General features: G+C 34.7%; 1 protein-coding gene across 15 annotated transcripts in view; it reads left to right on the forward strand.

Moving 5' to 3' along the window:
• ltbp1 (latent transforming growth factor beta binding protein 1) overlaps positions 1 to 15,108 on the forward strand; it is a 161,909-nt gene that overhangs the window by 106,761 nt on the left and 40,040 nt on the right. For 6 of the 15 annotated variants that reach the window (XR_015513373.1, XR_015513372.1, XM_087290431.1 and 3 more), the window contains 5 exons: positions 3 to 125; positions 4,257 to 4,424; positions 5,761 to 5,976; positions 10,656 to 10,742; positions 12,410 to 12,535. Coding sequence is in view for 13 of the 15 variants with exons in the window: in XM_087290431.1 (XP_087146557.1) it covers positions 3 to 125; positions 4,257 to 4,424; positions 5,761 to 5,976; positions 10,656 to 10,742; positions 12,410 to 12,535 (720 nt within the window). In the remaining 2 variants the exon portion in view is untranslated. Of the gene's footprint in view, positions 1 to 2; positions 126 to 4,256; positions 4,425 to 5,760; positions 6,001 to 7,393; positions 7,414 to 10,210; positions 10,314 to 10,655; positions 10,743 to 12,409; positions 12,536 to 15,108 lie in introns of all 15 variants that reach the window. The other 9 variants (XM_087290441.1, XM_087290443.1, XM_087290442.1 and 6 more) reach the window with 4 other exon arrangements.

Consider the following 15,108-nt stretch of genomic DNA (forward strand, 5'->3'; position numbering starts at 1 on the left):
AGACATTGATGAATGTCAGCTTCAAGGTGTTTGTCCAAATGGAAACTGCATCAACACTGTGGGCAGCTATAGGTGTATCTGCAACCCAGGCTTTGTGCCTGATCCATCACTGACGTCCTGCTTCCGTAAGTCTCTCCTCTTCTCTTCTCTTCTCTTCTCTTCTCTTCTCTTCTCTTCTCTTCTCTTCTCTTCTCTTCTCTTCTCTTCTCTTCTCTTCTCTTCTCTTCTCTTTTATTGGAAGTCTGATTACTTTAGCATGCTCCTGTGTTCTCCATGCTTACATGCTTAAAGGAACCTTTTTAGAAAACATTTTATAACAACTCTAGAGTTGAGTTTTACCATTTTTAATACATTCTGACAATCCTCTGGTCTGGCGGTAGCATTTTTACCTTGGCTTAGCATAGGTAATTGAATTGGATTAGACCATTAGCATCTCACTCAAAAATGACCAAAGAGTTTCGATAGTCAATGCTTGAGTCTTCTGTAGTTACATTGTCTACTTAAGCTGATCCCAAATGGAACATTAAAATTTTTTTATTAAGCGGAAATTCAAACTGTTTCCCTGATGACGTTTAACGGTTGCCAAATTAGTGAAATTAATGAACAAACTACCAAACAATACCTCCCATGAGTATAACCACATTCACCACCAGGAAGCAGTATAACCACTCTCACAACCCAAAGAAAAATAATGTAATCCAACATGAGCGCCCGATAGCCCCACCTCTTCTGCTACATGAGAAAAGCAGCCGCCGTTGAGTGCTTGAAGTGTCCAACATTCCACACTTAGTTTTAACTGTTGAAAAAGTGCATCATCCGGGTAATTAAAGTGCACTTATTATTTTTAGAGTTTTCAGTGTGAACGCACTACTTACACTAACTATACATCAAAATGGCTTAGAATAGTATATAAGTATGAGATTTGGGACGCACCTTGAGACAAATGAAAAATGAAAAGTTTCTCTTTTCTTGGCCGATATGGTTAGGAGTGATACTCTTATTCCAGCGTGTTAATCAAGGAACTTTGCTTCAAAACCATGGCTGCTATAGCACAATTATGTTACACAGTGCCGAAAAAAAAATAGATCCCAGCTAGGTAACTTTCTTTTAACGTGTCATTTTTAAGTGAGATGCTAATGGTCCAACCAGATTCAAGTATTTATGCTAAGCTAACCTTAAAGTGCCGACCAGACCTAGAGATCAGCTGTAAATTAGTAAAACTGAACTGTTTAATTTTAGGTGAGTTGTATATTGACCCCTTTAAAAAAAGTGAAGTGTTCCTTTAAATATTACAGTATAAACACCTTTTTCCACACATGACTTCTGAATTTCAAATTATGGGTTGTATTTCTGGTTTTGGATACTTCTTTTGAAAAGAACTGAAACAAATCACTTAAGATGATAATGCGGTGCCACAAATAGTCCATATACTTTACATAGTGAAAACTGAATGAGATGTACATTTAGCTTTGTGCTTTATTTTTATTTTTCATGCATAAAATGACAGAATAACAAGCATACAATATCTGTGGCCAAAGTGCCAGTGATTTTATATATACATCAGTATTAATATTGCTTTGTAATATTCATATCAAGATTTTGTGGATATTCCTGGTCTGTTGAAAGTCTCCTTTTTATATTCAATGGAAATGCTAAGAGGAGAATAATGACAGAAGTTGCTCCCATAATTCACTTAAACGTCATGAAGCATTGGAAAAAGGTGTGTAAATATAGTTAAATACAGTGCAGCTAACCGCTTCAACTCAAACCAATGGCTAGCAGTAAGGCAAGCAGCATGATTTAACATGGCATGTAACACTAACTGTGGCTGTCACTGGAGCAGCCTTTTCTCTGCTGTTCAGGCATTTTCATGTACAAAAGTGCTGACATCACTGGTGCATCATCGGTCGGTCAGTGGGGCACAAACACACTCAAGCTTTCTCTTTGATTTAATGAGGTAACCTAAGTGTGCTGTCTGTGTTATTGTGATAAATATAGAGGCTGATCCTTGTTCTGAAAGGCAGCATTTGCCAAATTACACCTCTGGAACACGCCGACACGTTCCTTTGTTCAGGGGAGATCAGAGAGCTGTTTTAATCATCCTTTTAGCCTTCAGTCAGTCGTGTTTTTCATGTATAGAGTGTGCTTTGGCTGACAGTATGAAGTCTGTCAACACAAATCTGTTGTTATCTGCTTTATTAAAATGCTATTTTAATATAAAACCCTAGAATTGGCCCTTCATTAAAGTGAAAAATGTTCACATTAATATATCAGTTCTTTTGTACATCAACACATTTACTGTACCTGAGGGTGTTTTATGTCACATGACAGACTTTATAAGTGTCAACAAATGTATGTAGTGCTTTATTGTTATGATCCACAGTCTACTGAGTTTCATTCTCTAAGAATAAAACATAAAAAAGAACAAATACTGTATAAATATGTACAGATTGTACACTACACTACCTGACAAAAGTCAGTGATCCCAGTTGTAAGAGCAACAAATAATAACTTGAGTTCTGGTTGATCATTTGGAAAAGTGGCAGAAGGTAGATTTTTCTGATAAATCATCTGTTGAGCTGTATTCCATTCATCACAAATACTGCAGAACACCTATTGGAACCTGCATAGACCCAAGATTCTCATAGAAATCCGTCAAGTTTGGTGAAGGAAAAATCCAGCTTTGGGATTACATCAACAGCCTGAGGTATCAAGTTATTTGTGCTGCCCATTACATTACAAACCAGGGGAGAGGGCAAATTCTTAAGCAGTATAGCGCTTCTTCTCATACTTCAGCCTCCACATTGAAGTTCCTGACTGCATAGTAGGTGAAAGTACTCTAGGATTGGCTAGCCCAGTCACCAGACATGACTATTAATGAGCATGTCCGGGGTAAGATGAAGGAGGAGGCATTAAAGATGAATCCAAAGAATCTTGATAAATTCTGAGAGTCCTGCAAGAACACTTTCTTTGACATTCCAGATTACTTTATTAATAAGTTATTTGAGTAATTGCAGAGCTGTATATATGCAGTCCTCCAAGCTCATGAGTCATACACAATATATTTTTTTTCCACTGCACCATGACTTTACATTCTATACTGTACATTATTTTCTGTCAAGGCTTTTGCCTACGCAAAGTCAGACCTTACTACCCTAATTAAATAATTAAAAACCAAGGCATGATCATATTTTATTTTGGTACAATAAGTGTAATCTAGAGGCCTTTACCTTTCATATAAGCCACTTCTGAAACAAAATAATCAACTAGAAGTTATTATTTGTTATTCCTAAAACTTAGATAGTTAACAAGATTTTTTTTCCAGGTAGTGTAGATGAATATTCAAATATTTGGGGTCAGATTAATTTAAATGTTTATGTTTGTGAAAGTCTCATACTCACCTGAATGGAAATATACATCAAACTAAAATATATAAAATATTATTATGAACTGAAATGTATTTTTTCTGTTTACATATTTTTAATATAAAAGTATTCAATTCCATTATCTTCAGTATCACATGATCCTTCAGAAACTATTTTTTTTCCTTTTGAAAGTAAATATTTAGCATTTACACTAGCATTTTTGTGGAAACATGATTCTTTGATGAATGGAAACTTAATTTAAAAAGACATTTTATTTTTTGTAACTGTAAACGGTGTAATTGTTTTACTTTCACTTTCAAAATAATTTGAATAAAAATAAATCTTACTGACTATAATATTTGCAATCAACTTACATAATAGTTTTCAATAAGTCATTGCCACTTTTCTGATCATAATCTTCATTTGTGGGCTCCAATAAAATGTTTTTTTTTCTTATATGTAAACCTAACTCTTGATACAAAACACATTAGATAAACATTATATACTATTAAGATAAACATAATAGTTATAGTATATTTAAGCAATGTCTGATCAACCTTTTTATTTATTAACCCTCGCAAATGACCTTTCTTACATGCTTCCTGCTTAACTGACCTCTTTGCACAATGACGGATGTATTCCTGTCCTGTGTTTTTTTTTGTCACTCTTTGGTCTAAAAAACAATCCTTTTTCACACACATTCCTATCCCCTACACTTTTAATGTGGTATAGAGGCAGTTGTTCTTTTGTTATGGCAATGTAGTCGTGCACAGATGGAACACAAGGTGAAGGGAATCTCTCTTCTCTTCTGTTGTTCTCTCTCTTCCATGTTTGTGTCGTACACCATGCACACTCCTCTCCTCCCTCCTTCCTTCCACCTCCACCAACCAGCCGAAACACCTGCTCTTCGCGAGGAGAAGGGTGCTTGCTTCCGGTTTGTCGGTTCAGGGAAGCAGTGCTTGCACCCTGTGTCCACTCAGCTGAGTAAACAGTTATGCTGTTGTAGTGTGGGCAAGGCCTGGGGTCCTCATTGTGACCGCTGTCCTCTACCTGGGACAGGTAAGATCGCTGAGACGCTCCTTTTGGTTTCACCTGTTCTACTGGCATCACTCCCTCTCCTCTGTCAATCACATGACTGTAGTTTGCATGTGTTATTGCTATTTAGGTGCTTTTACGTGCCATCACTGTTTTTTTTAGTTGTGCTGTAGATTTTGTTCCCACTTTCATACACACTTGTTCTTTCGTGTTTGTGTTTGACTTCCTGTAAGGGCTGCATTCATGGGCTGCATCAGAGACTAAATTAATATTTGTCTTAATAGTATTGATATGTAAGAAAACTGTTGTAAAATGTTTTTTTTTTCTAAGAAGAATCTTTCAGTTCATTTATGTCAGCTTGATTTACTGATATATGGGTAGATAGAAGATGAGTGAATGGATGGAAGGATGGATGGATGGACGGATGGATGGATGGATGGATGGATGGATGGATGGATGGATGGATGGATGGATGGATGCACGTGTAAACGGATAGAAGATGCTATAAAAAATGGATAGAAGATGGATAGATGGATGGATGGATAGATGCACAGGTATATGGATTAAAGATGCTAGATAAATGGATAGATTGAAGATGGATGGATGGATGGATGGATAGATGCAAAGGTATATGGATTAAAGGTGATAGATAAATGGATAGATTGAAGATGGATGGATGGATAGATGCACAGGTATGGTTAGAAGATGCTAGATAAATGGATTGATAGAAGATGTATAGAAAGATAGATAGATAGATAGATAGATAGATAGATAGATAGATAGATAGATAGATAGATAGATAGATAGATAGATAGATAGATAGATAGATAGATAGATAGATAGATAGATAGATAGATATAGTTTGAAGGATAGATGGAAGGATAGATGGAAGGATAGATAGAAGTATATGGACAAGGTGCTAGATAAATTGCTAAATAGAAGATGGATGGATGGATGGATGCACGGATGGATGTTATGGATGGATGGATGCACGGATGGATGTTATGGATGGATGGATGCATAGATGCACAGGTATAGGAATTAAAGATGCTAGATAAATGGATAGATAGAAGATAGATGGATGGATAAATGGATGAATGGATGGATGGATGAATAGATGCACAGGTATGGATAGAAGATGCTAGATAAATGGATTGATAGAAGATGGATAGATGGATGGATGGATGGACAGAAAGTAAGTAAAAAACAGATAGATACAGTAGGTAGGTGATTGGATAGCTAAACAGTAAGATGGATAGATGGATAGATAGACAGATCTATATATTAAAGGTAATCCTCTTCATAAAATGACAATGTGTGTGAAGGTGTTGTTGATTTTTTTTCTTTCCTTCACTCATAGCTGCGTTTAAAGACATTTGTCCTGGAGGTATGGGTTACCACGTCACCCCACCATACATTTACAAGCCCAAACCTCCTAATGGACACACTCAGACAGACGGTCAGGGGTACAACAATCCCACCATCAGACACCAAGTCCCTATGGATCCTCCAGTACCCTTCCCTACCCTCCAGCAGCCCGTGGAGGCTCTGAGCATCACAGAGAGACAGCTGCCTGGTGAGTTCAACAGTCTGTGAATATGTAGATTTTTTTATATCACCATTGTGTTAAGGATGCCTATCAAATTTGTGTTTGTGGGTTTGTGATTCAGAGTTTATTTGCCTTGCCTTCATTTTATGAAAGGGACACACAATATACAGCAAGAACTCTTTCACCCTCTTCTCTGCCCTTCTTTTCCTTTTTTAAATGTCATCACATGTACACTTGGCACCAAGCAGTGGAATGAGAATTGGCATTAGTCTGCACAAGACAGATCCAAAATGTAGCCAAGACTCTGTTGTTCCTATAGAAAGTGAACACAGGACTGTTCTCTCTTTGGCAGAAGGAAAGAGTCATTAGTATTGCTTCCACCTTGCAAAGCCAATGTCAAAGCTGATGAAGGATTCCAGAAGATCGGTGCATCACATCATATTTTCTCCTTTCACTACTCTCGCACAAAATGAACTGCACAGATTTTTATAGCCTCTCTGCAAAAGAAGCCCATAAAAGCATTGCACAGCTGAAAAGTGGAGGTGGGCCAGGTTCAGAGAGAAAGAATTTGTCCTTGGGCTTTATTAAGTTTTGTCCTGTTGCTGGGAGACTGTGTTTCAAAGTTGCTTTTGAAATAAAGTCTGTCCCCTGAAGCTCGCCCACTTAAATACTATTTTACTAAACATATTTTTTTATTTTATTTAATTTTGATTACTTATTTATTTTTAATTTTATTTAATTTTATTTCTTTTTATTTTATTTTATTTTTTATTTAGTTTAGTTTTATTTTATTTTTATTTTTTAAATGTTTTATTTATTTTATTTTAGTTTAATTTAATTTATTAAAAACATTTTATTTTTTAATGTTTTATTTCATTTGATTAAATTATTTTAGTTTATTAAAATGTTTTAGTTTAGTTTAGTTATTGAACATTTTATTGAATTTTTTTATTTAGTTCATTAAAAATGTTTTTTTTTGTTTATAAAACATTTTAGTTTACTAAAAATTATGTTTTAGTTTTTTGAGGTTTTATTTTAGTTTATAGAACATTTAGTTCATTAATTTATGACAATGTTTTAGTTTAGGTAATATTTTATTTAAGTTTAATAAAAATAAATATAAAATATTAATAAAAATGATTTTTTATGTTTAATTTAATTATTGAGTTATTGATTTAATTTAGTTATTGAATATTTAATAGATTTTTATTTAGAAATTGATTTAGTTTATTAGAAATATTTTATTGTAGTTTATTAAAAAATATTTTATTTTCGTTTTTTTAAAACAAAGTTTTATCTTTGTTTATTAAACTTGTTTTATTTTAGTTTAGTACAATCTGATGTATAAGCACTATAAGTATTATATTAAATTGACAAATTTAGATTACAGCTTTGTTTGACACAATGTACTTTTATGTTTTAATATGACAATGATCTGCTGAAGTGACTACAGTTGCTGTACAGGTAGGTGGGGTTTGAATCAGCAATAAAGATCTGCTAAATATGCTGCACAGCTGATGCTTTTATGCTCATATCAATGCAGCACTGCAAATAGCAGCAAAACTTGTGTGCGGGAACATGATGTCATCATGACTGCATGACTATGCTCTACGCTCATCAATCTGCAGCTACACAATGCGTTATTGTATGTCTTTGGCTTTGTTTTATGAATGTGACTGTTTATTTATATTTGTGTGTTGCTTTGTAAGAGACCAAGTAAATCGGGGTTCCAGTTTTGATTTATCTAGATAAAGAACAGACGATAGAGTCTGTCTGCGCTAGAATCACTTCCAGTACTGTGAACAGCAAAACCGTCTAAAAAACTGTCTACAGAAACCCAAAACGCATAGTGTTTGTTTTTGGATTGGTTATTGTGAGGTAAACAACACATAGCAGTGTTAAATTACCATTCATTTCTCAAGCCTGCAGAAGCTCAAGGTCTATTTGTTACAGGCTTTAGTTTTTCTTGCTGAGAAACTTCTCTGACTCCAGATGTAAAATTTTTCTGATGAACTTTTTTTTTAACACCTCAGTTTAGGAAAGAGTGGTGTTCAGGTAATATAAAAAAGTCTCGTCTTAGTTTTTTCTGGTCTATGTGTGTGAATAAATGCGTTTAATTCATAAATGTTAATAAATGCTTTAATTGGGCTCCACCATTCATGTGCGCATTTTGTCAGTAAAGCCGTTTCTGTAATCAGCTGTAAATGAGCTTTAATTCATTGACAATTAATTATCAAACAATTAATTATCGCAGAATATGTAATCAGCTGATTATTAGTTATTATTGCAATTAATGTTACTGCAGGTTAAATATGATTTTAAAAAGGTGATATCTATGGAAGTCCTTAGAGGCCATGCAATATTAGGTTTTGCTTTCTTGTTTTCTTGTGATCATGACTTGATATAAATAATATATAATAATAATATAATAATACATTAAATATATGAAATATAGTACAAATAATAATAATAATAAATAAATAAATATGATTTTTTTTTTGGTTGCGATAACAAAAACAACTTTTTGTTATTTTGAGATCATAAGAAAATAAAAGTTGTGATCACAAGAAAACAAGAGAGAACAAATATTTAAATTTATGGATATAATATATTTTCAATGGAGTGCAATAAAGGTGAGGAACTTTGGTCCTTGAAGAGTTTGTTGCCATCTCTAATCGAACCTGACTGTAATTCACAAGCAATCCTGAAGACATAGGTTATATTTTTCAGGTGTGTTTGATTAAGGATGGAGATAAACCCAAACCCTTAGACGGCCCTTTAGAAAGGCAGCTTTTTGAGAAGTGTGCAAACTGGTACTCATCAGTTCCACCAATGACCCAAAAGTCTTCTTCAGGTTGCCTGCCAGATTCTGATTCACCTGAAATTAGGCATGGGCTGGTGTAAGATTCTGACCGTATAATAACCTTGGAAAAAAAGATTACGGTTTTACTGTATTACAGTATTGTGATTACTGCTCTAAAATATATTCTTTTTAAATGTCTGGGTAAAAAACTAAAACTTTTTCCTTTCTTAAAACAATTTATTTTATATTTTTGAAAGATTTATAATATTTTGGAGCAGTAAACATGTCAGGCTGAATAATGAAAATGAATCACTGATTTCTTTATAAATAAAAATGACACATTTGGATGTCTTTTCTGCTGGAGATAATGTTGTTCTAAAAAACTAAATAAAATAAATGTGAATAAAAAATATTACACATACTTTAGGTAGGGTGTTACAGAAAATGTTAGCACTTTTAAAAAAATATTTGCTTATCATTGCATGCCTACTTAAAATACAGTATTAATATATTAAAGGATATTTGATGATTTTTTTTAAAAGTGCTAAGAGTAAAGCTAGGCAAGTCCCACGGAGCCATAACCCTGCAGAGTTCTGCTTTAGCCACAATCAAACACAAATAAACATGCTATTTAAAATCTAACACAGTTGAATTTTATTCAGAGTTGGAACAAAATTCTGCCGGACTGTGAATCTATATGACAAAACTTCAAAAACCCTAGTCTAGATGTTCACTGAAGGTAGATTGTTTTGCAGCAGTGTAAACCCAGTTTGTTCCATACATTTCATACATACATCAAGATGTTTGTTTGTATATGAGTGTGTGAGAGAGAGAAAAGCAGGTAGAATTGGAGATCTGTGAGACTGCATCTCGCTTTCTTCCACTTGATAAAGACTCTGTACCAAATGCCACCCTTGTGGTCCATTTCCACACTTCGTTGAACTAACAGACCATCAGATTAAACACCATGTTTAATTAAACATGGTTGAAAGTGAGGCTGTGAGGGATAAGCTTTACAGTTAAACATGCTACTGTATTTACATATTTGTTTTCCAGATAACATTTCAGCAGCTGAACAGTCTCTATATATTGATCGCACTGTACTTCCCTTACAGCCTTGTTTTATTCTTGTCAAAAATGACTTAGTGGTTACCCTGACTAAGAAGTCTGTTCTGATTGACTGTCATAGGCTATTTTCTTCATTGCCCCCTGGTCTCACAGGCACCTTTCTAAAATATAAAATGATAAAGACAGTAGTGGACTTCAATATAGCAAAGCTGCAAGTACAGTAAGCATCAAGTGTGGCTTTTGGAACAGAGCCAAAGATATTTACAGCTTCGCCCACTTTAACGCCTCATGCAGTCAGAGCAGAAGCTTGTTGCTTTAGTTGCCAATAAATTTTCTTTATCTCTTTGTGGATCAGTGAATGTGTATCATTTGTCTGTTATCTGTTTAAAGGATCATTTTACCCCCATAAGCATTGATAGGTCAGTAGTACAGCCTGGACAAGCCCAGCTTTCACCCGGGGTGTCCACAATCAGGATGGAGCCTGCCCTCCCAGGTCTCAGTCCCACTTTATGCCCAGAAACACCTCTTTTACACTTGACACACTGGTTTATGCAAAGATTTCTGAAATTAATAGAAAGCAGTTCATATAATAGACATGACCTTAGCTGACACATGCAGTCAGGACAGTGATTGGTTGATTTCAGAGCTACTGCTGTGGTCCCAGATGTTGAACCTGTTCAGTTTTCAGTTTTAACCAAATTAAGACTAATAATGCTATCTTCATAATTTCTTTTGCAAATCCTTAGGGCACATATCAGGGCTTTTTAAGCAGACTATGTCATATATCACCTTTCTTTCTCTTTCTATGTTGTTCTTATTACCTGTCCCTCTCCAGAGGTGGTGGAGAAAGTGTCACCACCGGCTCCAGTGGCAATTCCACCTTCCAATGAAGGTCAGGACATTACCCCAACACAGCTGGCTGGTGAGTTTTGTCCATCCATCTCATCTATCCAGCCCATCCATCCATTCATCCATCCATCCATGCTTTCCTCCTCCTGTCTGTTTACCCACTGATCCATTTATTCCTCTATCTACCCATTAATTCATCTATCCATCCATGCAGCACCTATATATTCTGCATTCTACTGTATATGCATTATTCATCCATCTATCTACTCATTCATTCATCTATCTATCCATCCATAGATGCACCTGTTTATCCTGCCAACTATCCATCTTTTCATCATATATTTGGGATGTGCAATGTTATTAATAGGATTATAATTATTATATTGATTTTATGGCTAAAAAACAAGCTGACTGTTGAGTTCTGTCTTTCCATCCCATCTATCCAACCAACCAACCCATCCATTCATCTATCCATTCATCCATCCATCCATGCTTTCCTCCTCTTGTCCGTCTACCCACTTATACATTTATCCATCTATCTGCCTATTAATTCATCTATCCAAAAATGCATGCAACTATATATTCTACATCCATCCACCTATCTACTGATCTATCCGTCTATCCATGCTTTCTTAAACCTGTTCATTTACCCATTGATCCATTCACCAATCTATCTACCCATTAATTCATCCATCTATCATTCATTCATGCACCTGTTTATCCTGCCGACTATCCATCTTATATCATCATATATTTGGGATGTTCAATGTTACTATAAGACTGTCATTATTATATTGATGTTTTGGCTAACAAACAAGCTGACTGTTGTGTTCTGTCTTTCCATCCCATCTATCCAACCAACCCTTCCATTCATCTATTCATTCATTCATACATACTGTACATCCATGCTTTTCTCCTCCTGTCAGTCTACCCACTGATCCATTCACCCATCCATCTACCCATTCATTCATCCATCTATCCATCCATGCATGCACTTTTTTTATCCTGCATCCATCCATCCATCCATTCATCCATCCATCCATCCATCCATTCATCCATCATATATTTGAAATTTGCAAGGTTATTATAAGACTATAATTATGATATCAATGTTTTGGCTAACAAACAATAAATGTTCCATGTTAAAATTGTACACTGTTTTGAAAATATACATTTAAAAGTATGCTGAATGACAAAAAAAAGCAAACATATGAATGCTAGAAACCTCTCTGTCTCATTTTTCTATAAGCGTATTTTAAGATTATTTTTTTAATTAAAACAACACTACTGTTTTTTGGACAGATGGTGAATTTAAAAAGTAATTGTATTATCATTATTGTTTATTTTTCCAGGAACTTGTACGTAGAGCGTTCCAATTTCATAGGTCATGAACAGGCCATAACAAGCAGTGGATTAATTAAGAAGTTGAAAAATATTTTTCTTTGTTTCCAAGCAGATTCCTAGGACAAACCCTGGCATGTATTTATTAGTTTATTTATTTAGTTAGTTTTTTAAAGTCAACAGCCTTTTCAGTATAACTGTTGACAGTTAATTAACCAACAAACTATGTTTGCTTCAGACATTCTTTCCTCTCTGCAAAGATTAATATAAAATATTCTGATGGAATGTGCAATATTTGTTGGTTTAAAAGTTGGTATTGTCCTTCATTTATTTGTGATGTTATCTCTGATGTTTATTAAATACAAATTACCTGTTTTTTTCCTCTTCCTCTCTCATCAGAGATTGACGAGTGTGTAGTGAGACCTGATATCTGTGGTGCAGGAATCTGTTATAACACTGCTGAGAGCTACACATGCTTCTGTGATGACGGCTATAGAACGGACAGTGAGGGCACCACATGTGTAGGTGAGGGGTCAAAGGTTACCAAAACACTGCTGCTATCGTATTTCTCTTCACCACAAACAAAAATATGTAACAGAATCAATGAGAGAAATGTTAAAAAGCAACAAATGTGCCATAAAGCAGTTGTATTTATACAACTCAGATCATTAATTATACAATTTTAAATTGATAATTCAACAGGTTTGCCATTGACATATCTTTTGTAACTGCATATTATGAATATACTGAATATAACTCAATATAATTCTATCTTTGAATTGCAAATTTTAGGGATAGTTAAACCAAAAAGTCATTATCTACTCACTCCAGCGTTGTTCCAATACTGTGTTCCTTTTTTCCAATTTATATAAGTAAAAAAAAAACACCCTGCTTTTTTTAAAAGATACGAATGCTTCAAATAACATTTATTCATTTTACACATACTGTACCATTTATTCCAATATTTCTTGGGGTATAGTGTTTGGTGTAAAACAAATTCAATTTAATTCAATTCACCTTTATTTGTAAAGCGCTTTTACAATGTAGATTATGTCAAAGCAGCTTCACATAAAAGGTCATAGTAAATTGGAACAGAGTAGTTCAGTTTTTTAGTGTTTAAGGTTAAGTTCAGCTCAGTTTAGTGTGGTTTAACAATCACTACTGAGGGTCTAGACACTGGAGAGCAAATCCATCGATGCACAGCTCTACAGATCCCAAACCATGCAAGCTAGTGGCGACAACGGAGAGGGAAAAAAACATCACCAATTGGCGAAAGTGAAGAAAAAAACCTTGAAAGAAACCAGACTTAGTTGGACACGACCATTTTAATTTTTCCACTGGCCAAACGTCTTGTGCAGAGCTGCAGTCTCAGCGGCGGAGGCTGGAAGCTGGGCCTCAGCGAAGACTCGTCTGTCCCTGAAGCGTCACAGGAATCAGTCTCATGCTCTCCACTCCTCCATGAAAACTACAGCAGCTGCTTGACCTTCTTTACTCGACTTTGCTATTCTAGGTACTACCAGAAGCCCTGAGTTTAGAGATCTTAAAGAGCGAGTTGGATTGTAGCGAGACAGAAGGTTGGTTAGATAAACAGGAGCTAGATTATTTAAAGCTTTATATGTAAGAAGCAACATTTTTTATATTTTGAAATGATCATATTTTCTAGACCGTGTAAGAACTCTGGCAGTTGCATTTTGTACTAAATGAAGTTTGTTAATAGAGGATGCTGGGCAGCCAGCAAACAGTGCGTTACAGTAATCCAGCCTAGAAGTCATAAAAGCATGGATTGCTTTTCTGCATCTGAGATGGATAGCATACTTCGTAATTTAGCGTAATTTCTCAGATGATTGAATGGATGAAGTTTTTGTGACATGGGATATATGATTTTCAAAAGTTAAATTGCTGTCTAATATGACATCCAGATCTTTTATAGTAGAGCTAATGCTAACTTTGTATCCCTCTAATTGTAGGTGCGAGTTGCGAGATCTTCTGTGTACAGGATTTAGGCCCAATAAGTAATAATACTGTCTTGTCTAATTTTAAGAGAAGAAAATTGTTGGTCATCCAGTTCAAAATATAATCTGTCTACTTGTCTACAAATGCACAGATGAAAATCATCACTTTGCTTGTTACATGAATCTCTATTACTGCCACAGTTCACTCCGACCTGCCCAGAAAATCCCAACTTTGATAAATCTAGCTAACAAAGTGTGAAATAAATTACCCAAAAATAATGTAGATTGTGTGAACTCTAGTTGTTAGATGATAATGCAATAAGCTTCTGTTGCAAAGAAGACAACATACATGCTTGCGTCAGAGAAGAAAGTTGACAGATTAAATTAATTCACATTTCTTATTTCTGTATCTAGATGAGTTTTTAAAAAGACTCAGCAGCGATTGAGTTTGTTGAGAAAATATAAGACATTTTGATTGTCGTATATAAATCACTTATTGAGTCTGTTCTTACTTTTAAAATTGTAGCCTGGTTTAACTCACTCTCCGATAAAAGCACAAATAAACTTTTAAGGCAAATGTAGCGAGTCAAATAATTGGTGAGAGGCAAACACCTCTCACTGATATATTACCAGCAGCGATAAAAAGGAAAACCTCTACTATTGTGAAAGACTCTTCCCATCCTTTGCATGGTTTCTTTAAATTACTTCTTTCTGATAGACGCTATAATGTTCCTTCAGCAAAAAAAGGCTAAGTTCAAGAAGACATTTATTGCCACTGCCATTGGTTTTTTATATAGGATTTTTTTAAAAAATATTGTGTAGTTTATGTTTTGTGCATTTATGTTTTATGTTTTATAATAGTGTATTTATGTTTTGTTGTTGTGTGTGAGCCTTTTCTAAAGAAAAATTGCCAACCCCTGTGGGATAGACAATAAAGTTTATTGAATTGAATTAAAATGAATTGAAATGAATTTAATTCAATTCAATTTAAATGTATTATTTATAGAAAATACTAACACTGACCATTGGCCTTTGTGCATAACTGCCCATTAATAAGACCACATCACAGTGACTCATCTAGATTAAATTTAATTCAATTCAACTCAATTCTATTTTATTTTATTTTATTTAGATGAGTCACGGTGA

Source organism: Danio rerio, chromosome 17, assembly GCF_052040795.2.
Source record: "Danio rerio strain M-AB ecotype USA chromosome 17, GRCz13ab, whole genome shotgun sequence".
NCBI classification, from domain to species: domain Eukaryota; kingdom Metazoa; phylum Chordata; class Actinopteri; order Cypriniformes; family Danionidae; genus Danio; species Danio rerio.